This window comes from Lethenteron reissneri, chromosome 31 (genome assembly GCF_015708825.2).
Source record: "Lethenteron reissneri isolate LAM-NWPU_2019-01 chromosome 31, ASM1570882v1, whole genome shotgun sequence".
NCBI lineage: Eukaryota > Metazoa > Chordata > Hyperoartia > Petromyzontiformes > Petromyzontidae > Lethenteron > Lethenteron reissneri.
In genome coordinates, this window is record NC_083809.1 from 837,122 (window position 1) to 860,278 (window position 23,157).

General features: G+C 50.0%; 1 protein-coding gene across 4 annotated transcripts in view; it reads left to right on the forward strand.

The window, feature by feature from the left end:
- The first annotated feature begins 90 nt into the window (after positions 1 to 90).
- LOC133349628 (zinc finger protein Helios-like) overlaps positions 91 to 23,157 on the forward strand; it is a 78,956-nt gene continuing 55,889 nt past the window's right edge. Inside the window, exons 1-2 of one of the 4 annotated variants that reach the window (XM_061563218.1) lie at positions 111 to 215; positions 12,715 to 12,961. In XM_061563218.1, coding sequence (XP_061419202.1) covers positions 12,954 to 12,961 — 8 coding nt within the window. In that variant the 5' untranslated portion in view covers positions 111 to 215; positions 12,715 to 12,953. Of the gene's footprint in view, positions 216 to 12,714; positions 12,962 to 12,983; positions 13,153 to 22,055; positions 22,085 to 23,157 lie in introns of those variants that run through there. The other 3 variants (XM_061563222.1, XM_061563219.1, XM_061563217.1) reach the window with 3 other exon arrangements.

Sequence of the window (23,157 nt, forward strand, 5' to 3'; positions counted from 1 at the left end):
AGCACTAGGTGAAGCAGCAGCAGCAGTAGGTGAAGCAGCAGTAGGTGAAGCAGCAGTAGGCGCAGCGGTAGGTGAAGCAGCAGGTTCAGCAACAGCAGCAACAGGTGCAGGTGCCTCCCGTGTCCCGGGGCTGTTCCAGGAGGAGGCGGTGGGAGGCGTCGCGCTCTCGGGCCGGGGCACACGGAAGTGCGGCCCGGGCACGGCACGGCTCCGAGGTACGACAGCGTGCGCGCACACACAGACATTACTCATACACACACACACACTCTCATACATACACACACTCTCACACACATACACACATACACACACTCTCACACACATACACACATACACACACACTCTCACACATACACGTACACACACTCTCACACATACAAATGACAAAGATCCCCCGTATAGCCTGAACAGACTGTAGGGGCAGGCTGTTAGCGAGCACATATGAAGGCCTTAACGGTACCGATGGAGGTGGTGGCCAGCACCACGCCCGACCGCCTTGTCTCCCTAGTTGCGATGTTTTCCAAACCACAGCACGCATGTACTCATTTAAGGCTGATTCGACCTAGGGGAGGCCCAGGACCGGTCAGATAATCGTCACTGGGTTTAGCCTTGAGCGGGAAATCGGAACCCGGGTCGCCAGGTTCATAGCGCAGCGCGCTAACCGCTACACTACCGCTCCTCACACATACACACACTCTCACACATACAACACTCTCACTCTCATACACACACACTCTCACACACATACACACACTCTCACACATACACACACTCTCACACACATACACACACTCTCACACATACACACACATACACACACACTCTCATACATACACACACTCTCACACACATACACACTCTCACACACACATACACACATACACACTCTCACACATACACACACACATACACACTCTCACACATACACACACACATACACACTCTCACACATACACACATACTCTCACACATACACACCTCACACACATACACACCTCTCACACATACACACACACATACACACACTCTCACACATACACACACATACTCTCACACATACACACACTACTCTCACACATACACACTCACACATACACACACTCTCACACATACACACACTCTCACACATACACACACACTCTCACACATACACACACACTCTCACACATACACACACACTCTCACACATACACACACTCACACACACTCACACACACTCTCACACATGCACACACTCACACACATACACACACTCTCACACATACACACACACATACTCTCACACATACACACACTCACACACATACACACACTCTCACACATACACACACTCTCACACATACACACACACTCTCACACATACACACACACTCTCACACATACACACACACACACTCACACATACACACACTCACACACACACACACTCTCACACATGCACACACTCACACACATACACACACTCTCACACATACACACACTCTCACACATACACACACTCTCATACACACACACACTCTCACACACATACACACACTCTCACACACATACACACACTCTCACACATACACACACACATACACACACACACTCTCATACATACACACTCTCACACACATACACACTCTCACACATACACACACACATACACACATACACACTCTCACACATACACACACACATACACACACTCACACACACTCTCACACATACACACACTCACACACATTCTCACACATACACACACACATACACACTCTCATACATTAACACACTCTCACACACATACACACTCTCACACATACACACACACATACCACACTCTCACACATACACACACTCTCACACACACACACATACTCTCACACATACACACACCACACATACACAACTCTCACACATACACACTCTCACACATACACACTCTCACACATACACACACTCTCACACTACACACACACTCTCACACTACACACTCTCACACACACACTCACACACTCTCACACATGCACACACTCTCACACATACACACACTCTCACACACATACACACACACACACTCTCACACACACTCTCACACATACACACACTCACACACACTCTCACACACATACACACTCTCACACATGCACACACTCTCACACGGGGTACGTACACACACAGTACAATGTGTGTAGGATACACGCGCGTGGTATACACATAGAGGTTGTACAGTATAGTAGACGCACGGTACATTAGGGTACATGGTACACACAGTACCTATACATAGGGTACATAGCATACACACTGAGTGCAGGTAATAGGGCACATGGTATGTGTGCATACAGTACACGCACACACAGTACATGCTCATACATAGGGGGTGTATGTTACATACTCTACATATTTACGTAGTACATCTGCACATGATACAGAATGCATGCTTAATACCTGCACACACGGCGTACTCAGAGTGCACAGCAGATTTACACAACACAAATATATATGGTATAGACAACACAACCTGTGCATCACATACACAACACAAACACACACTGTGATTAGTGAGTGTACACACTGTTTAGTGAGTGTACACACTGTGATTAGTGAGTGTACACACTGTGTTTGTATTAGGCCCACGCGGTCGAGACGCGTGCACGCCATGGCCGGACAGTGATCACCTACACACCGACACTACACTACACACTACCTACTACACTACACACTACACTACACACTACCTACTACACTACACACTACACTACACACTACCTACTACACTACACACTACACTACACACTACCTACTACACTACACACTACACTACACACCGACACTACACACTACACTACTGTAAAGGAGAGCCGACACAAGGTTGCAGGGGGTTCGTCTTTTAATCCTTTTCTCCCATCCACACCTGTCCCCAGCCGTCCCAATCTCGTTCCCGCCAAAAGCCCCTTCTTCCCGCCCGTTCTACTCTTATATATCCTCGATTACCCCTCCCACTAACCCTCCTATTGGTGGGAATCCTTCCGCTGACACCCCTACATCACCCCCCCCCCCCCCCCCCCCCCCACGGAGAAACAAAAAAGTCCTCGGTTCTGCCTCCCCCATGGACCATTTAAGTCTCCCCATGCCTCCCCCCACTGACAGTGACGACCGCTCTTAACCCCCCCACAACCATACAATGCAATATAACGCAACAAAATCAATTGAACGGCCTGCCTAGGTCTCCAGCCAGCGTCCCGTAACAGCCCGGACATCCACAGGCAGCAGATGACCGTGCGGCCCCCTCTCGTCACGGTCCCAGGTTCGGTGGCGCCGGTGTCGCCTCCCAGTAGCGCCGCGGCAACGGCTCGGCGGTTCCCCCCCGCCGCGCCAGCCACCTGGCCCACGGGTAGCGTCCGACCCATGACCTGTTCATGGGCTTGGATGGTCGGGGCAGCCCACAGCAAGGTGCGTTCACCCGGGGTCACCACGGGCATTACAACACCAGCGCGGCAAGCGTAGGCGATGAGGTGCTCGACCACGAGGTCCTCGAGCGCTTCTTCAGCCAGGCGAGGGAAAGCCCTCCTCGCCAACACGAGCAGTGCACCCTGTAGGCTAAAGGGGATTCTCTAGCCCCTCGCTGGCGGTCCTGGAACCGTTTAAAGGCGCCTTCAGCTGGGCAGCAGATCTCCCCCAAAGCCTCGTAGGCCGCCTGTAGCGTGGTCATGCTGTGCAAGGGAAGGGAGGTGTAAGAGGCGAGCGCATCGTCGTCCAGAACGGATGGCAACGCTCGTAGTGCCTCTTCGTCTGACCACTCGAGAGCGTGGAAGGCAGCCTCGAATCGGCGGACAAACGCCTCCCAATCTCCTCCCTCGGCCACGAATTTCTCGACAGGCCCCAGCCTACGCGCCCGTCCTGCCACCTGCTCCCCGTGTTGGGTGTTTAGCCCTGGGGGTTTTGGCGGCGAGCGGCGGTGGCTGGCGTGACGAGGTTGGTTGCGGCTCCTACCCGGCTGGCTGGTCGGCCTCCGGGTCCCGTGGCCCCTCCTCCCATAGTACGCGTGGGGGTTCCGGTGTCGGCGGGCCTCCCATAGGGAGCCTCCGCGGTAGCTCCTGGAGTGCCCTCTCCACGCGGGCCATGCGGTCCTCCATGCGGTCCTGCATGGGGTCCGGGCCCCCTGCTGCTGCTCCTGGTAGCAGGCCCCCTTGTTGCCCGGGATGGGAAGGATCCCCGGCCCCTGCTTCCTCTTCCCTTGGCTCTTTTCCGCGGGGATTCTTCGGAGCCATTGTAGATCCCACCGCTGCCACCAGATGTAAATGAGAGCCGACACAAGGTTGCAGGGGTTCGTCTTTTAATCCTTTTCTCCCATCCACACCTGTCCTAAGCCGTCCCGATCTCGTTCCCGCCAAAAGCCCCTTCTTCCCGCCCTTTCTCCCCTTATATCTCCTCGATTACCTCTCCCACTAACCCTCCTATTGGTGGGAATCCTTCCCCTGACACCCCTACACTATCTACACACTACGCTACACACTGCACTACACACCGACACACCACACTACATACACACTACACTACACACTACACACCGACACACTACCTACACACCGACACTACACTACACACCACCGCACGCGTTCCCACTTCACGTGCAAAGCCACACGTTTACCCACGGGGAGATCTCTGTCTCGATACCCCACAGAAATAGTAGTAGATCGATCATTATCAAACAAGCCGTATGACACTCAACACGCTCTCCGCGTCTCCCGCCAATCTCGACGCAGACATTGCATCTTCTAACATTGTGGGGAGATGTGGTGGAGCCAATCGTGATCACGATATTTGTCAGCTGTTGAGAAGACGGTCATTAGAATCAATGGGGTACCTAATAGGGGCCATCCATTAGGGGCCATCTATTGACTACGTACGCATGGAGGGGGGAGGGAGTAAACCCAAACTTGTTCGCTTGCGTATGGGGGGGGGGGGGGGCTACTGACAATGTTCGCATAGGAAACGGGGTGGGGGGGGGGTGAAGCCTCGATAATATTTGTCTCCATTGGCCTTCAAGTGAGTTAGTTAGTCCGGCGGTGGACCGTCTGAAACACGTTAATGTTATTAATCCTCGATCGTTTCTGCGTTGTTTAAATATCGGCCGCTCTATAGGATTCGAGGGGGGGTCAAGTTGAGAGATCTTCGTGGGCCGACTCATTACGCCTGCCATGATTACACATCGCCACCAAATTACTAAACATGTAGACATCACGAATGCGACGTGCACAATGTTGACAGTCAGTCCCCACGGTTAGCCTGACCATGACGCCCGTGATAGGAATGTGGAATTTCCTCCACTGGCGCTCTTTAGTAGGGCCCGCCAATGGATGGCTACGGGTCGTGAATACACGCGCACTGCCGTAATGTCACACGCGCACTGCCGTAATGTCACACGCGCACTGCCGTAATGTCACACGCGCACTGCCGTAATGTCACACGCGCACTGCCGTAATGTCACACGCGCCCTGCCGTAATGTCACACGCGCACTGCCGTAATGTCACACGCGCACTGCCGTAATGTCACACGCGCACTGCCGTAATGTCACACGCGCACTGCCGTAATGTCACACGCGCACTGCCGTAATGTCGCACGCGCACTGCCGTAATGTCGCACGCGCACTGCCGTAATGTCACACGCGCACTGCCGTAATGTCACACGCGCACTGCCGTAATGTCACACGCGCACTGCCGTAATGTCACACGCGCACTGCCGTAATGTCACACGCGCACTGCCGTAATGTCGCACGCGCACTGCCGTAATGTCGCACGCGCACTGCCGTAATGTCACACGCGCACTGCCGTAATGTCACACGCGCACTGCCGTAATGTCACACGCGCACTGCCGTAATGTCACACGCGCATGTATCGGCACACACACAAACACGGCGCACATCACACACGCGCCACTCGCCAGGCCGGGCCGGTGCCAGGACGGTCCCAGGCGGGTTGCGAGTTCAAATCCTGCTTGGTTGGGGACGGGGTGACTCGGCCCATCATCACCATCATCCATCCTGGGTCGATAGCAATATGTACCATTCTGTGGGGAAGGCAAGTGGTTGTCCTATTGGATAGACTCGCCGCCGCCAAAAGGAATGTGGAACTTCCACTACCGAGGGTTGTCAGCGGCAGACGATCACTTGAGCAGGACACCACTTTTTGGTGTTTCTTGGAAAAAAAAAACTCGCAAATTCCCATGGAAATGCCTCATAGCCCGTATACAGCATCTCTGGTGTACCTTGATTCCTGGTGTATCATTAGTAGTAGTGTTGTTGTTGTTATTATTGCGTTTGTCGACTCGGAGAAGCCACGCTGAGTCTCAAGAGCTTTTCAGGAGGGCGCTGTAGGGCCGACTCTGTCGTTTACACGTCAATCTTTCAGGATTGAGATTGTTCGGTCAATCACATTGACATTGCGCCTGTTTTTATTGAGCTATGGGCAGCTAACCGGATAAACCCTGAGCAGAACAGGGGGAGAAGTTACAAACTGACAAACTCCTCCACACAGAAGGGCGACCCGATCGGGAATCTCACCCCGGCTTGTCTTGATGAGCCTCAAGTGACAGGCCACGGCGCCGGCCTCGATTGTAACCCGACTTGTCATGTCCGTGTATGTTGTGGACATGCACGATGTGTGTATGTTGTGGACATGCACGATGCGTGTATGTTGTGGACATGCACGACGCGTGTATGTTGTGGACATGCACGATGCGTGTATGTTGTGGACATGCACGATGCGTGTATGTGGTGGACATACACGATGCGTGACACTGCTACCTGTGTGATGCTGCAGCTCTCTTCTCAAGCTGTGCGCTCACCTGTAGTGTGTGGACACCTTTGTTGCAAGGATTATAACGAGTACCGTACACTCGCGTATTGCATATCTGTGTTGTAAGCTACATCTGTTTTGTAAGGATACTTCGCTTTAAATAGCAGCTGTGTTATAAGTAAGGTGCTGTAGACTTGTATGGTAAGGATATCAGAGTTGTAACGCTACTTGTTTTACTAGAATACCAATATTGTCCGAAAACCTTTAATGCATTAAAATTAGACCTTTAGTGAAGGACGCGTGCAAGTGTGAGTACTGTATTGTGTAACTGTGTTACAGTGTTAGGATATCTCAGTCGGTATACTGTAGCTGTATTGTAAGAACACCTCTATTGTAAATAAACACGTATTATAAGTACAATATAGATGTGTAGTAGAGTGTGTGCACGAGTGCTGTATGTCTCCCTACAGTGTGTATATTGTATACCTATGTCTGTAGGTATACTGTGGGGTTGTATGTGTACCTGCACCGCATGCATACCTGTAATGAGCATGCCTTTAATATTTGCATACCTATAGTGTGTGTACCTGGAGTGTGTGTAGCTACAATAGTAGCGTGTGTGTGTACCTGGAGTGTGTGTAGCTACAATAGTAGCGTGTGTGTGTACCTGGAGTGTGTGTAACTACAATAGTGTGTGTGTGTGTACCTGGAGTGTGTGTAACTACAGTACTAGTGTGTGTGTACCTGGAGTGTGTGTAACTACAATAGTGTGTGTGTGTACCTGGAGTGTGTGTAACTACAGTAGTAGTGTGTGTGTGTACCTGGAGTGTGTGTAACTACAGTAGTAGTGTGAGTGTCTACCTGGAGTGTGTGTAACTACAGTAGTAGTGTGTGTGTGTGTACCTGGAGTGTGTGTAACTACAGTACTAGTGTGTGTGTGTACCTGGAGTGTGTGTAACTACAGTAGTGTGTGTGTGTGTGTACCTGGAGTGTGTGTAACTACAGTAGTAGTGTGTGTGTGTACCTGGAGTGTGTGTAACTGCAGTAGTAGTGTGTGTGTGTACCTGGAGTGTGTGTAACTACAGTAGTAGTGTGTGTGTACCTGGAGTGTGTGTAACTACAGTAGTAGTGTGTGTGTGTGTACCTGGAGTGTGTGTAACTACAGTAGTAGTGTGTGTGTGTACCTGGAGTGTGTGTAACTACAGTAGTAGTGTGTGTGTGTGTACCTGGAGTGTGTGTAACTACAGTAGTAGTGTGTGTGTGTGTACCTGGAGTGTGTGTAACTACAGTAGTAGTGTGTGTGTGTACCTGGAGTGTGTGTAACTACAATAGTAGTAGTGTGTGTGTGTACCTGGAGTGTGTGTAACTACAGTAGTCTGTGTGTGTGTACCTGGAGTGTGTGTAACTACAGTAGTAGTGTGTGTGCGTACCTGGAGAGTGTGTAACTACAGTAGTAGTGTGTGTGTGTACCTGGAGTGTGTGTAACTACAGTAGTGTGTGTGTGTACCTGGAGTGTGTGTAACTACAGTAGTGTGTGTGTGTGTACCTGGAGTGTGTGTAACTACAGTAGTGTGTGTACCTGTAGTGTGTGTAACTACAGTAGCAGTGTGTGTGTACCTGGAGTGTGTGTAACTACAGTATTAGTGTGTGTGTGTGTACCTGGAGTGTGTGTAGCTACAATAGTAGTGTGTGTGTCTACCTGGAGTGTGTGTAACTACAGTAGTGTGTGTGTGTGTACCTGGAGTGTGTGTAACTACAGTAGTAGCGTGTGTGTACCTGGAGTGTGTGTAACTACAGTAGTAGTGTGTGTATGTGTACCTGGAGTGTGTGTAACTACAGTATTAGTGTGTGTGTGTCTACCTGGAGTGTGTGTAACTACAGTATTAGTGTGTGTGTACATGGAGTGTGTGTAACTACAATGGTAGTGTGTGTGTACCTGGAGTGTGTGTAACTACAGTAGTGTGTGTGTGTACCTGGAGTGTGTGTAACTACAGTAGTGTGTGTGTGTGTGTGTACATGGAGTGTGTGTAACTACAATGGTAGTGTGTGTGTGTACCTGTAATGTGTGTGTGTGTACCTGGAGTGTGTGTGTGTACCTGGAGTGTGTGTGTACCTGGAGTGTGTGTGTGTGTGTGTACCTGGAGTGTGTGTATGTACCTGGAGTGTGTGTGTACTTGTAATGTGTGTGTGTACCTGGAGTGTGTGTATGTACCTGGAGTGTGTGTGTACTTGTAATGTGTGTGTGTACCTGTAAGGTGTGTGTGTACCTGGAGTGTGTGTGTACCTGTAATGTGTGTGTGTACCTGGAGTGTGTGTGTACTTGTAATGTGTGTGTATGTACCTGGAGTGTGTGTGTACCTGTAATGTGTGGGTGTACCTGTAAGGTGTGTGTGTACCTGGAGTGTGTGTGTACCTGTAATGTGTGTGTCTACCTGGAGTGTGTATGTACCTGGAGTGTGTGTGTACCTGTAATGTGTGTGTGTACCTGTAATGTGTGTGTGTCTCTAGTGTATGTGTATATGTAATGTGTGTGTGTGTACCTGTAATGTGTGTATGTCTATAGTGTGTGTGTATATGTAATGTGTGTGTGTGTATAGTGTGTGTGTATATGTAATGTGTGTATGTCTATAGTGTGTGTGTATATGTAATGTGTGTATATGTAATGTGTGTGTATATGTAATGTGTGTATATATGTAATGTGTGTGTATGTAATGTGTGTGTGTATGTAATGTGTGTGTATATGTAATGTGTGTGTATATGTAATGTGTGTGTATGTAATGTGTGTGTATGTAATGTGTGTGTATGTAATGTGTGTGTATGTAATGTGTGTGTATGTAATGTGTGTGTGTATGTAATGTGTGTGTGTATGTAATGTGTGTGTGTATGTAATGTGTGTGTATGTAATGTGTGTGTATGTAATGTGTGTGTATGTAATGTGTGTGTATGTAATGTGTGTGTATGTAATGTGTGTGTGTATGTAATGTGTGTGTATGTAATGTGTGTGTATGTAATGTGTGTGTATGTAATGTGTGTGTGTATGTAATGTGTGTGTATGTAATGTGTGTGTATGTAATGTGTGTGTATGTAATGTGTGTGTATGTAATGTGTGTGTATGTAATGTGTGTGTATGTGTATGTATGTGTATGTAATGTGTGTGTATGTAATGTGTGTGTATGTAATGTGTGTGTATGTAATGTGTGTGTATGTAATGTGTGTGTATGTAATGTGTGTGTGTATGTAATGTGTGTGTGTATGTAATGTGTGTGTGTATGTAATGTGTGTGTATGTAATGTGTGTGTATGTAATGTGTGTGTATGTAATGTGTGTGTATGTAATGTGTGTGTGTATGTAATGTGTGTGTGTATGTAATGTGTGTGTATGTAATGTGTGTGTATGTAATGTGTGTGTATGTAATGTGTGTGTATGTAATGTGTGTGTATGTACTGTGTGTGTATGTAATGTGTGTGTATGTAATGTGTGTGTATGTAATGTGTGTGTATGTAATGTGTGTGTATGTAATGTGTGTGTATGTAATGTGTGTGTATGTAATGTGTGTGTATGTAATGTGTGTGTATGTAATGTGTGTGTATGTAATGTGTGTGTATGCTCGCAGTGTGAGTCTATTCAATCATCGCGTTCAACAGCCTCTCTCCACGAGAACCCGACGCATTGTAGTGCGCGGTTCCCATGGCGAGCCTCTAACACACACAGCGACACACAACTACACACTGACACACACAGCGACACACAACTACACACTGACACACACAAACACACACCCTGAGACACACTGACACACACAAACACACACCCTGAGACACACTGACACACACAAACACACACCCTGAGACACACTGACACACACAGCGACACACACCCTGAGACACACTGACACACACAAACACACACCCTGAGACACACTGACACACACAGACACACACCCTGAGACACACTGACACACACAAACACACACCCTGACACACACAAACAAACACCCTGAGACACACTGACACACACAAACACACACCCTGAGATACACTGACACACACAAACACACACCCTGACACACACTGACACACACAAACACACACCCTGAGACACACTGACACACACAAACACACACCCTGAGATACACTGACACACACAAACACACACCCTGAGACACACTGACACACACAAACACACACCCTGAGACACATTGACACACACAAACATACACCCTGAGATACACTGACACACACAAACACACACCCTGACACACACTGACACACACAAACACACACCCTGAGACACACTGACACACACAAACACACACCCTGAGATACACTGACACACACAAACACACACCCTGAGACACACTGACACACACAAACAAACACCCTGAGACACACTGACACACACAAACACACACCCTGAGATACACTGACACACACAAACACTCACCCTGACACACACTGACACACACAAACACACACCCTGAGACACACTGACACACACAAACACACACCCTGAGATACACTGACACACACAAACACACACCCTGAGACACACTGACACACACAAACACACACCCTGAGACACACTGACACACACAAACACACACCCTGAGATACACTGACACACACAAACACACACCCTGAGACACACTGACACACACAAACACACACCCTGAGACACACTGACACACAAACACACACCCTGAGATACACTGACACACACAAACACACACCCTGACACACACTGACACACACAAACACACACCCTGAGACACACTGACACACACAAACACACACCCTGAGATACACTGACACACACAAACACACACCCTGAGACACACTGACACACACAAACACACACCCTGAGACACACTGACACACACAAACGCATACCGGTACGTCTCACAGACACACCTACACACCGACATACTGACACACGGATACAGTGTTGATAGCCACACAAAGCTCCCCCGTCCAGCCTTAACAGACTTTTGAGCAAAGTGCTATTAGCGAGCACCTATTAAAGCCGGTTTGGTAGACGAGCGGGCGATGTTTACACACCGCTCCAGGTACTCATTTAAGGCTACGTCGACCTAGGGGAGGCCCATGACCGGTTCAGACAATCGTCACCGGTGTTGGCCGTGAGCGGGAATCGAACTCGCGTGGCCGGCTTCGTAGCGCAGGGAAGCGCTCCCCAAACTCGCGCCCCTCCACACACAGAGAGAGACGTCTCTCACCCCCACCACCAACACCACCACCACCAACACCACCACCAACACCACCAACACCACCACCACCAACACCACCAACAACACCACCAACACCACCACCAACACCAACACCACCACCAACACCACCACCAACAACACCACCACCAACAACACCACCACCAACAACACCACCACCAACAACACCACCACCAACAACACCACCACCACCACCAACATTACCACCACCATCAACACCACCACCACCAACACCACCAACAACACCAACACCAACAACACCAACACCACCACCACCCCCACCACCACCAACACCACCACCAACAACACCAACAACACCACCACCCCCACCACCACCAACACCACCACCACCATCAACACCACCACCACCAACACCACCAACAACACCAACAACACCACCACCCCCACCACCACCAACACCACCACCACCATCAACACCACCAACACCAACAACACCAACAACACCAACACCACCACCACCCCCACCACCACCAACACCACCAACACCACCAACACCACCACCAACAACACCACCACCAACAACACCACCACCACCCCCAACTCCACCAACACCCCCAACTCCACCAACACCCCCAACTCCACCAACACCACCACCACCCCCACCACCACCAACACGTCGTCGGCTCTTCCTCCTCCTCCTTCCTCTCTCTCGCCGCCGTGCGGGAGCTCAGGGCTACCTGACGCGTTACCTGCCGCGTTACCTGCCGGGGGCCATCCCAGCAGCAGCAGCCGCAGCAGCCGCCGGGGAAACCTCTTAGGTGCCAGCGGCGCCAGACGAGCGGCAGCCCCGTGAGGAGGAGGAGGCGGCGGCGTGGCCGGCTGTGTGGGCACCGCGCTGGCTACTGGCAGCTGCAGCTGCAGCAGCAGCAGGAGGAGGAAGAGGACGAGCAGCAGCAGCAGGAGGAGGATTATGAGGAGGTGTGGACCCTGACTCGCACATGCTGCTCAGCCACATTCGAGCCACCTGAGTTCGCATCGAGCAGGACGCGACTGCGCCGCTGGGGACTCGAGTTGAGTCGACTCGAGTTGAGTTTCGCCGATGGGATTCGCTCCGACTGCGTGAGAGATCGGTTTAGTCCGCCCGCCCAGACGACTACACGCCGGCACAGGTGAGGCAGACGGACAGACTAATAGACACAGACACACAGACGGACAGACTAATAGACACAGACACACAGACACAGACTAATAGACACAGACACACAGACACAGACTAATAGACACAGACACACAGACACAGACTAATAGACACAGACACATAGACACAGACACATAGACACAGACTAATAGACACAGACACACAGACACAGACTAATAGACACAGACACACAGACACAGACTAATAGACACAGACACACAGACACAGACTGATAGACACAGACACACAGACACAGACTAATAGACACAGACACACAGACACAGACTAATAGACACAGACACATAGACACAAACTAATAGACACAGACACACAGACTAATAGACACAGACACACAGACACAGACTAATAGACACAGACACACAGACACAGACTAATAAACACAGACACACAGACACATAGACACAGACACAAAGATACAGACACACAGACACAGACTAATAGACACAGACACAAAGACACAGACTAATAGACACAGACACATAAACACAAACTAATAGAGACAGACACACAGACACAGACTAATAGACACAGACACACAGACACAGACTAATAGACACAGACACACAGACATAGACTGATAGACACAGACACACAGACACAGACTAATAGACACAGACACACAGACACAGACTAATAGACACAGACGAATAGATGGACAGACTATGGGGAGTGTGAAAGGACGGATGTGCGGGTGGACACATATGCGAAACGGATTCTGTATGACACAGAACGTCTTCTATATGTGTGCCGTACAGGTGACACGGACACTGTCATAATAGTGTTCGTGTGCAGGAGAAGTGTGTGAGACAGGTACATATAGAGGTGTGTGTAGAGGTGTGTAGAGGTGTGTGTGTGTGTGACAGGTGTGTGTAGATGTGTGCGTGTGTGTGTGACAGGTGTGTGTAGAGGGGTGTGTGTGTGTGACAGGGTGTACAGTGCTGTGTGTGTGTAGAGGTGTGTGTGTGTGTTACAGGTACACAGTGCTGTGTGTGTGTAGAGGTGTAGAGGTGTGTGTAGAGGAGTGTGTGTGTGTAACAGGTGTACAGTGCTGTGTGTGACAGGTGTGTGTAGAAGTGTGTGTAGAGGTGTGTAGAGGTGTGTGTGTATGTTACAGGTACACAGTGCTGTGTGTGTGTAGAGGTGTGTGTAGAGATGTGTGTGTTACAGGGTACAGTGCTGTGTGTAGAGGTGTGTGTGTGTTTGTGTGTGACAGGGAAGCGGTAGTACAACGGTTAGCGCGCTGTGCTACGAACCCGGCGACTCGAGTGCGATTCCTACTCACGGCCAGATAATGATCTGAATCGGTCATGGGCCTCCCCTAGGTCGACTCAGCCTCAAATGAGGGAGACAAAGGCTGACCACCCCCACCCCCTCCTGTACCGTGGTGGCCTTTTATAGGTGTTCGCTAACAGTACTTGCCCCACCAGTCTGTTAAGGCTATACGGGGGATCTTTGTCTTTTGTTTGTGTGGCAGGTGTACTGTATGTGTGTGGGTTTTACAGGTGGTTAAGACAGGTGAAATAGGTTTATACAGGTGTGTAAGGCAGGTGTGTGAGGCAGGTGTACACAGGTGTGAGAGGTGTACACAGGTGTGTGAGTCAGATGTACACAGGTGTGTATGAGGTGTGTGAGACAGGTGTACACAGGTGTGTATGAGGTGTGTGAGAGGTGCGTGAGGCAGGTGTACACAGGTGTACATAGGTGTGAGGCAGGTGTACACAGGTGTGAGAGGTGTACACAGGTGTGTGAGTCAGGTGTGCGAGGCCGGTGTACTGTGTACGTGAGGCTGACAGGTGGTTGACACGTAGTATACTGTGTCAGTGAGACGGGCAGGTGAGTCGCTACTGTGCCGCAGTGAAAACATTTCACGCCTCTCACCAAGTCGCCATTCAGCATCCCAACAGAGTTCATTCCACTGCGTGGATTTCTAGGAACTTTTCCCCACTATGAACCTTTGACAAACGAGGACATCCCCCATCTTCCTCCGGCGGTGGCAGATTCTTTATTTCCCAATGCCTGACACTGACCCTTACTTATTGTCTTTGAACCTATCTACGTGACTTTACCGAAAGACCCAATAATATGAATTCCTGCAGTCACGAAAGCTTTAAGTCAAGACTGACCCTGACCCTTGCCCCAAGAGTCTTCCTTGGGCTTCGCTCGAGAGCCACTTGACCAGACGTGTTTCGTGGGCTGTGCACGCGCACAGGTCAGCGTGATGGGGTTTGGCGAAGTGTCTGCGCACCCTGATGTGTACGGCATATTCTGCATGAGTTGAGTAATATCAACCAAGACCCCGAGAGCTTTGCCATTGTAGGGAGTATTCATTCGAGTGTAGGGTAGTGAGTCACGTGCCATGTTTGGACACCTGGATATAGAAGTAGTGTACAGGACATGCAACGTTAGGACGAGGATAAACATGACACTCCCTATATGTTTATGAAGCTGGATTCTCCTGTTCGTTTGGACTAAAATGCCCAACAGCAATGTTGCCGTGTGGCTTCGCAGATGCTTTGGTGTAGAATTCTACCGATGCAATTGTGGTGGTGGATCGGGTGGCCCGTGGGTTGGTAGTGCACTGCACTTGTAAACCCGGCCACCTGAGTTCGATTCCCGGCCTCCGCTATTGCCTGTTTGCGAGTGGTATTTGAAGTGGTCCTGGGCACTATTCCATTCACCAACCAAGCCGCACTGACCATCGTGGTGAAGTATGGCCTTTTTATGGTGATTTGAGAATGACTGGAATGTATGATATTTCACAGTTTGTGTTTATACATTTTCCAGTTATTTTACAAATTATCTCTTATCGATGACAAGTATAAAACGTTTATGGTCCCTGTAAAATAAGATTGTTTATACGTACGCTCAGCTGGGTTTAATACGTGCCCCAATACGTACGAATAAACTAAATTCCTCCATCTGTTAAATCTAATTGGCCAATATATACCTACAATGTATATATCGGTCTTAAAATATGACAGGTCATATTTATCGCGTGCGTTACGCGGGACACAAATGCCACGTCGTAGCTGCTATCAGCTCCGATCCGTGCCAGTGATGGGAGGAACTGGTGAGGAAGAGGCCGGTGTCATTCTCCTCTGAATGCCAAACGAATCGTGGTGCGCGCCTGCAGTATGCCCGTGTGCCAACAACACATTGTGACACGGCCATCGGGGATGGAGATCGCATACTGTACACAGCAGCTGTGTTACAATTCTGTTCTTGAAGCCGCATGCAGAACGTCTGTCTTGTCGCGTTTAATTTTCCCTTTCCAGCTCCAGGCTCGAGTTTGCTCGCAGGGGTTTTAGCTCCATGAATTACTTTTGAAAGACTTGGAGTAACCTTTGTAAAGCTCCACACTTGTTGTGTTTAAGTACTGTACAAGTTTGACCAAACGCACTTCCCTGTTGTATTCTCTTTGTAACGCTTCCTGCTTCGCTGTCTGTGTGCTGTGGTCGTGGGCCACAGCCATTGGTTTATCATCTCCTCCGCGTGGGATAAGGAGTCGTCTGTTGTTGCTATAGAGGGTGCCCTCTGTCAGCTATCGTGTGTGAAGTTCAATAGGTCAAATGAGTACAAATTTCATTTTAAAACAAATTACTGATCGGGTCACGGCGCGCCTCTGCACGCCGTGACGCGGTCTTGGGGTCGCCAGGAAATTGTTCAACCACGGGGTCCTTCACTCCGCTGTGCACGTTCAGGGCGGTGGGTGAACGAGAAGCAGCGCGTCTCGTCGTTTGACCATGGAGGCAGCCCAGACTAAAACGTCACGGCCAGAGCCAGGAAGGGCAAGCAAGAAAAACCAGCCAGCCCTCTGACACCGCCTCACTGTGGCACTTGATAAAGCAAAGCTAATTGATGATTGTGATGGTGGTGGTGTGAGTGGCTGGTGACAATCCCTGGCTTGCCGTGGTGCCACGTTGCTTGCGAGGTGCCCCATCAACTGCCACCGCCTTGTGAAAGGACACGGAAGCTCCCGGCCTTCTTCGTCGAGACCAGGCTCCCTCCCTCCCTCCCTGAGAGAAGTTCGGTTGTCCGTGATGCCGTGCTTGCTCCTTGTCTTGTTTGCGTTGCTGCGCCTCCCTTGTTTTCATAGTCCGACATTTAACATTGCATTGGGGTGACCTAAGAACATTAACATTCTTCTTGATTCAAACAGTCTCGTTTTCTACACAATTGCTTCGGTTCCGAGCACAGCCATAGCCTCATGGGTGCAATAGTCATATCCAGGGCCTTTAATAGTACAGTACTAATCGGCACTGCCGATTAGACAGCAGTCGAAGCCATTGCACTTTGCGCCCACGTTAAACTTTTACACTTTGACAATAGTTTTTTTTTTTTTTTAAACTGCAGAGTTTATTTATTTTATAGCATTCTCGTTTTTTTTATTTATAGCACATCCCCGCTCGTCCCTCTCTATAAAGCTCTCTTTGTACATTGCGGTATCCTGGAGACGTGTAGGAGCTATAGGACCTGTCGGTTTATGTTTGAAATCGGTGGGATATCTGTGAAGATCCTAGACTCACAGTCTCACGGGTGTGGCCTTGGGGGGCTCGGTTCGTCTGCTTTGCAAGAGGTTACCACTTGAGCTCGGTGACCATTTACATAGCTCAAATAAATTGATGTGAGCTTTGTCTGGACTAGACACGTGGATTGATGGTGAAGCACTTATCTTCCAGGGGTTATGTTGAACCCCAGTTCCTGCCCCCCTTCTAGGGTTATTACTATTCATAATTATTGATGAGTGTGGAGCGGTGGCACTTTGGTTTTCACACTGCACGATGAGCTCAGACGCAACGAGTTCGATTCCTGGCCAGTGCTGTCGTCAGTGGCAAGTGATATCTGAACGGATCCTGACCTCCCCATCCATCACCAACTCGCACTCACTAGTGTGGTGAAGTATGGTTAAACAACTACCACTGGCACAGCATGGGGGAGCTCCTCATCCACCACTGAAGGACTGAAATGTGATTACAGTCGTTGGTAAAATATATTTTGTAAAGCCTTCTCTTTATGTTCATTAGTTAGCCTTGCAGTTATTATGATTTATAATTTGCTGTGGATTCTAAGTGGTCTGTTGAGGCCGCTTTAAACTTGGCCAACGCACCACACAAATGTGTGCAGGGATAAGTTCAACTGCATGTCGGATGTCCCAGTGTCTCGTCTGTCTCTCCGTGTCTCTGTGTTCCATAACCGCACTTAACTCAGGTGCAAGATTGAAAAATATATACACAAAAATGTCGTTTCACTTTTAATCGGGCTCATCGCTCTGTGGTGGAACACTCATCTCACAATCGAAAGGTTATAAACACATTTCCTGTTCAAGGTTCATTCATAATCATCTACACCATCCCACCAGGATCAATAAAATGAACACCACTTAGTGGGTGGGCAACAGTGCTTGTTGTGGGTACAGACTTGCCCCTACATTGGGAATGTGGAATTTCCACGACTGACTCAGGGCTTCCAATGAAGTGGATCATCACCTAATTCTTGTGCAAGCATGGAGATATACTTTGGGCCCGGTGCACATCTTGGCGATACGGCCCGTGTTTGTCGGTGAGTGATGGAGACATTGGCACACCTCCGAAAAAAAGACACCACCACCACCTGGTTGGGACTATTTTACTCTTTTTACTTTTACGAACCAACCCAGTCATTCTGGAAAACACCCCACGACTGCCAATGATGCTGATTAATTGCGAGTTGGGGACTGATCGGCTTGCGAGCAGCAGCCCCGGAGCTGGGGCATGTACGTGCCCCGTGCCACACCGAGCGTCACCCGCGGAGTGTCCTAAGAAGCCCTCGCCACCCTCGCCAGCGCCGATGCGTCACCGTGCCGCCGAGGGTAAAGTTCCCGCAGAGCGCGTCCCGGGCAGTGGCAATCGCGTGCTGTATCAGGGGACGCGCCGGCGACTCGTAAAAGCTAATATGTCTCCAGCTTTACGTGACCGGCACCTCGACGAAGGATTAGAGTGGAGATAGCGGGCGGACGGGCGGGCGGGCCGTGCTGGGTGATGTCGGAATGTGGTCGTGGCTGGCGCCCGCTTTCTATTCCTGTCGGGACTTCACCGCCCCTCGCGTCTGCATGAATGGATGGCTTAGAAATGAAAAAAATCCTCTCCTGATGCAACCGGTCACCTTTTCTTTTTTAGTTTTTTTGTTGTTCACGCAACTGCTTTAGGCTTGACGGTTTTTGTCACAAGTCACGCTAATGAAGGGCGGCAGCAGGATCACGAAGGTGCGGTGACGGCGCACTTAGCAGCGCTGCGGTTCCAGTTTGCGCGTAAGCATTTGATTCACGTTAAGATGAGTTCGGGGGACACTTTAAAGTTACGCTGCTCATGGAACGGAAGAATAGGGAGTACTTGTGCTGACACCATTACGTTCTGAACTAGATGGCCAGGTTATGTCCCTGTATTCCTGCATCGGCTGATTATCTTCATCTAAATTTAGCACTTTAAACAAAATAAACAAACAAAGCAATGACTGGTTGCAGCCAGTTCCTACGGCACAGCCTAAGCAGCCGAGTATTCTTTCTACCTGGTGTCTCCAGTCCGCACTGTTCCACGCTGTGACGATAATGCCCTTCATGTATCCAGGAAATCCTTGCCGAGTCTCAAGACTTGTTTCCAGAGATGTTTGGCTAATTCCTATTTTCAAGCAGTACTTTGCATGTGGGAGGACACTGTCGGGCCTGGAGAAAGCCCACAATGAATACGAGTGGATACAACTCACGAGTTCCTTATTCAGACAAATTCATGAACCCATTTGCTCTACTGCCATCTCCTCTCTACCGTATAGCCCCGCCCGTTTATGGAGTTAAATCTACTGGATCTACCAACTTGTGTCTCCAGAGCTGTGGATTACAGCCATGTGCCACCACACTCCAGCTGCCCTGCGATAGTGGGGGGGGGGGGGGGGGCACAGTAGAGCTGGTATGTGGGGGGCCACGATAATAACGGCGATTGACCGCTAAGCAGAGTGAACTCAGCTGGTCCAACGTTTGGTGACTTAGGGCTCTCCCCAGCAGCCCGCTGGCATTGGCCTTGTACCACACTGGGAACGAGGTGAAGGTCAAAATTGGGTTTGAGAAGCGTGTCGGATCTCGGCATGTCCAGATTTCTCAGACGCGCACGCACGCGGCTCTGTGTACGCAAGGAGCAGGTGATGTGTTTTGATAACGCGACGCAGAAAAAGTCCCGCGGAGCCTAATGCACGTCTGGATGCGTGGTCCCGTCTCGGTAATTTGACACGTGCTACGTGTTTGTGGTCTTGCCTCAGCAGCATATTCGGGTGGCCGTTTCGTAAAGTAATTTACTCCGTACCCGGTAAAGCGCGCGCGCCATGCGAGCACGCTTTTCAGCCTCGTTGCCTGGGTTCAAACGCGCGCTGTGCACGGCCTTCCCAACCAGAGCGCTCGCGGTCGTTTTTACCACGCGTATCAATTTGCCGGCCATCCTCTGCTCACTGTTGGCCACGGTCGACATGTCTCACCGGCGCTGGTTTCATCAGGAAAAAGCACCGTCGCCGATTCCCCACAGCCAAACTCGACTTCAAAGGCCACGGCACTTCTGCCGTGGTATGAAATGGGCTCCCGTGATAATTCCTACGGCTGATAGCTACTCCGATATGAGATGCTGTGCAGGGAAATGCAGGCCAGAGTGTTAAATGTCGGAAAGTTAAGCAGGTTGGCGAGTGTGTCCCACCTTTGCGGTTTGTGTGGGTTTAGTGTGCGTGTTTGTGTGTATACACGCGCGTGTGTGTGTCTTTCTGTGTATGTGTGGGGAGCGACGCTATTGTGGTTAACGCGCTGCACTACGAACTCGGTAACTTCAGCTCAATTCCTGCTCACGGTCAACATCCGTGTCAAATGCCTGAACTGGGCTTGGGCCTCCCCTAGGTAAACTCAGCCTTAAACTAGTACCTAGTGTGGTGTTTAAACATCACCACTGGGGAGACAAAGGCGGCCGGGCGTGTTGCTGCCTACCACCCCCTCGTATGTCGTGTCAGCTTACATATGTGCTCACTATGCACTTGCCCAAACAGCCTGTGTTGCCTCTATGGGGGATCTTTGTACGTGCATGTGTACTATAATTCCTCATCGTAATTTTCTCATCAAGGAGCGTAAACCATCACGTGGACTCCGGTCATCCTCGCAGCGGCTCTTGACTAGCCATCAGATGCGCTTCTGCGGGCGTCTGGAACGCTCTTCCTTCCGATATTAGGAAGCCACTGGAGCTACACACTTCTAAATCATCATCTAGATTATAATTTCATATCTTTAGAACTGTCTTTTGTGTTTAGTTTGTTGTCAACTCCGATTAACACAGTTGGCTACATACGGTGCGAAAGTTCAACATGCGTACAACATACATCTTGCACACTCGTATAGTGGCGAATTATATTTTAAAACCAGCTCAGGTCTCCCCTAAGTTGGCTCGGTCCAAAATGAGTACTTGGTCTACTCTTCCGTGCTGACCAAGAAGTCTTGGAAGAGGTGGGAGTAACCACGCTCTACCCCACCACACCCGACCTGTCCATTGACTAACTGTGCTATTCACATTTATGGACAGAGGCGGTGGTGGGGGGGGGGTATTTCAGAAACTTGCAACGTTATTTAAACTGCCACACCGGCAGATCGAACTGGCGACCTCTGGGCCACAAGTCCGGCGGTGCCACCGGTGCCACCGGTTGCTGCACCGCTGTGACAGCATCCCCGCACGCCGAATTGGCACAGAGCCGCGTGTTTGATTTGTGCTGCACTCGGAGCGATGTTTGTGACGTCGCCGGGGCGAACGTCGTCGTTCGGTGGGAAGTGACGCTCAAACAATGACTAATTAACTCCGCTGCATACCCGGAACTTTAATGGGCAGCCAAAGGTCAGTCCACAAGTGGTGGCCCCTTTTTGTCTTTATGACGCTAATTATCTGTTGTTGAGAATCCCTGTAAAGATTTGTAGCGCAAGCTGTAGAGTACAGGCCTTTACCAGTCCACTGCTGGATGAAGGCGTCTCCATACCACGTCAGTCGTGGGGGTTGTTTGACAATGTGTCGCCACGCTGCTCAGGCGAGGCGAGGGTGAGGACCCAGGCAAAATTCAGATATCGCTCGCCACTGTTAGCCTTGGCTGGGATTTGAACTGTGGTTGCCTAGTTTATAGCGCAATGCGCTAACGACTGCACGACAATTGCATTCCAAAATACAATCATGCATATCACTTATTTTCAGGGGTATAAAGACTTTTAGACAAACTAGGATAACTTTTTTTAGATGAGATATCTCTTTTGACGGAGATGTGGGACAATGCTGTGCACGAATGGGTAAGAGCAGAGCCGTCCATAGCGAGGTGCGGGGCCCAGGGAAACTCATATCGTGTGGGCCCCCTGACACCTTCAAACTAAACCAGCAGTGTTACATCTGACACCACCGTGATGTCGAAGCGCGGGGCCTCCCAAAGAGCGGGGCCCGGGGAGGTCGCCCCGATTCGCCGTACCCTAGGCATGGCTCTGAGTGCGGGCGTGACACAGAGAAGTGCAAATGTTTCTGCGAATAAATCTGTGCGTTTCCTGGCACAGAGTCGGAGTTCAATTAGGAGGGGATGTGGTGCGTGTGTTGAAGTTTACGGCGCTCTGTCGGAGGGTGTCTGTGTCCTTGTACCTGTCGTAGCTGTGAATCTGTCTTTGGCCCAATCACAACACATGTGTCAATAACTACGTGGTCCTAAAAGGAAACAAAAATGTATTTCAAAGGAGTAATTTTGGGCGATGGCTCTTCTTTATAGCAGAGGGTTCGAGCTTATATATTTTCCGTCCGATCGTTTGCTCCCTGCGCTCTGTGGCCATGGAGATCCATTGAGATCCGAGTTCGTCGTTGACAACAACAACAGCGTTCATTCATCAGACGCCAAATCACCGAAACAACGTCTCAAAGCGCCACACGATCGGCGGTGCCGA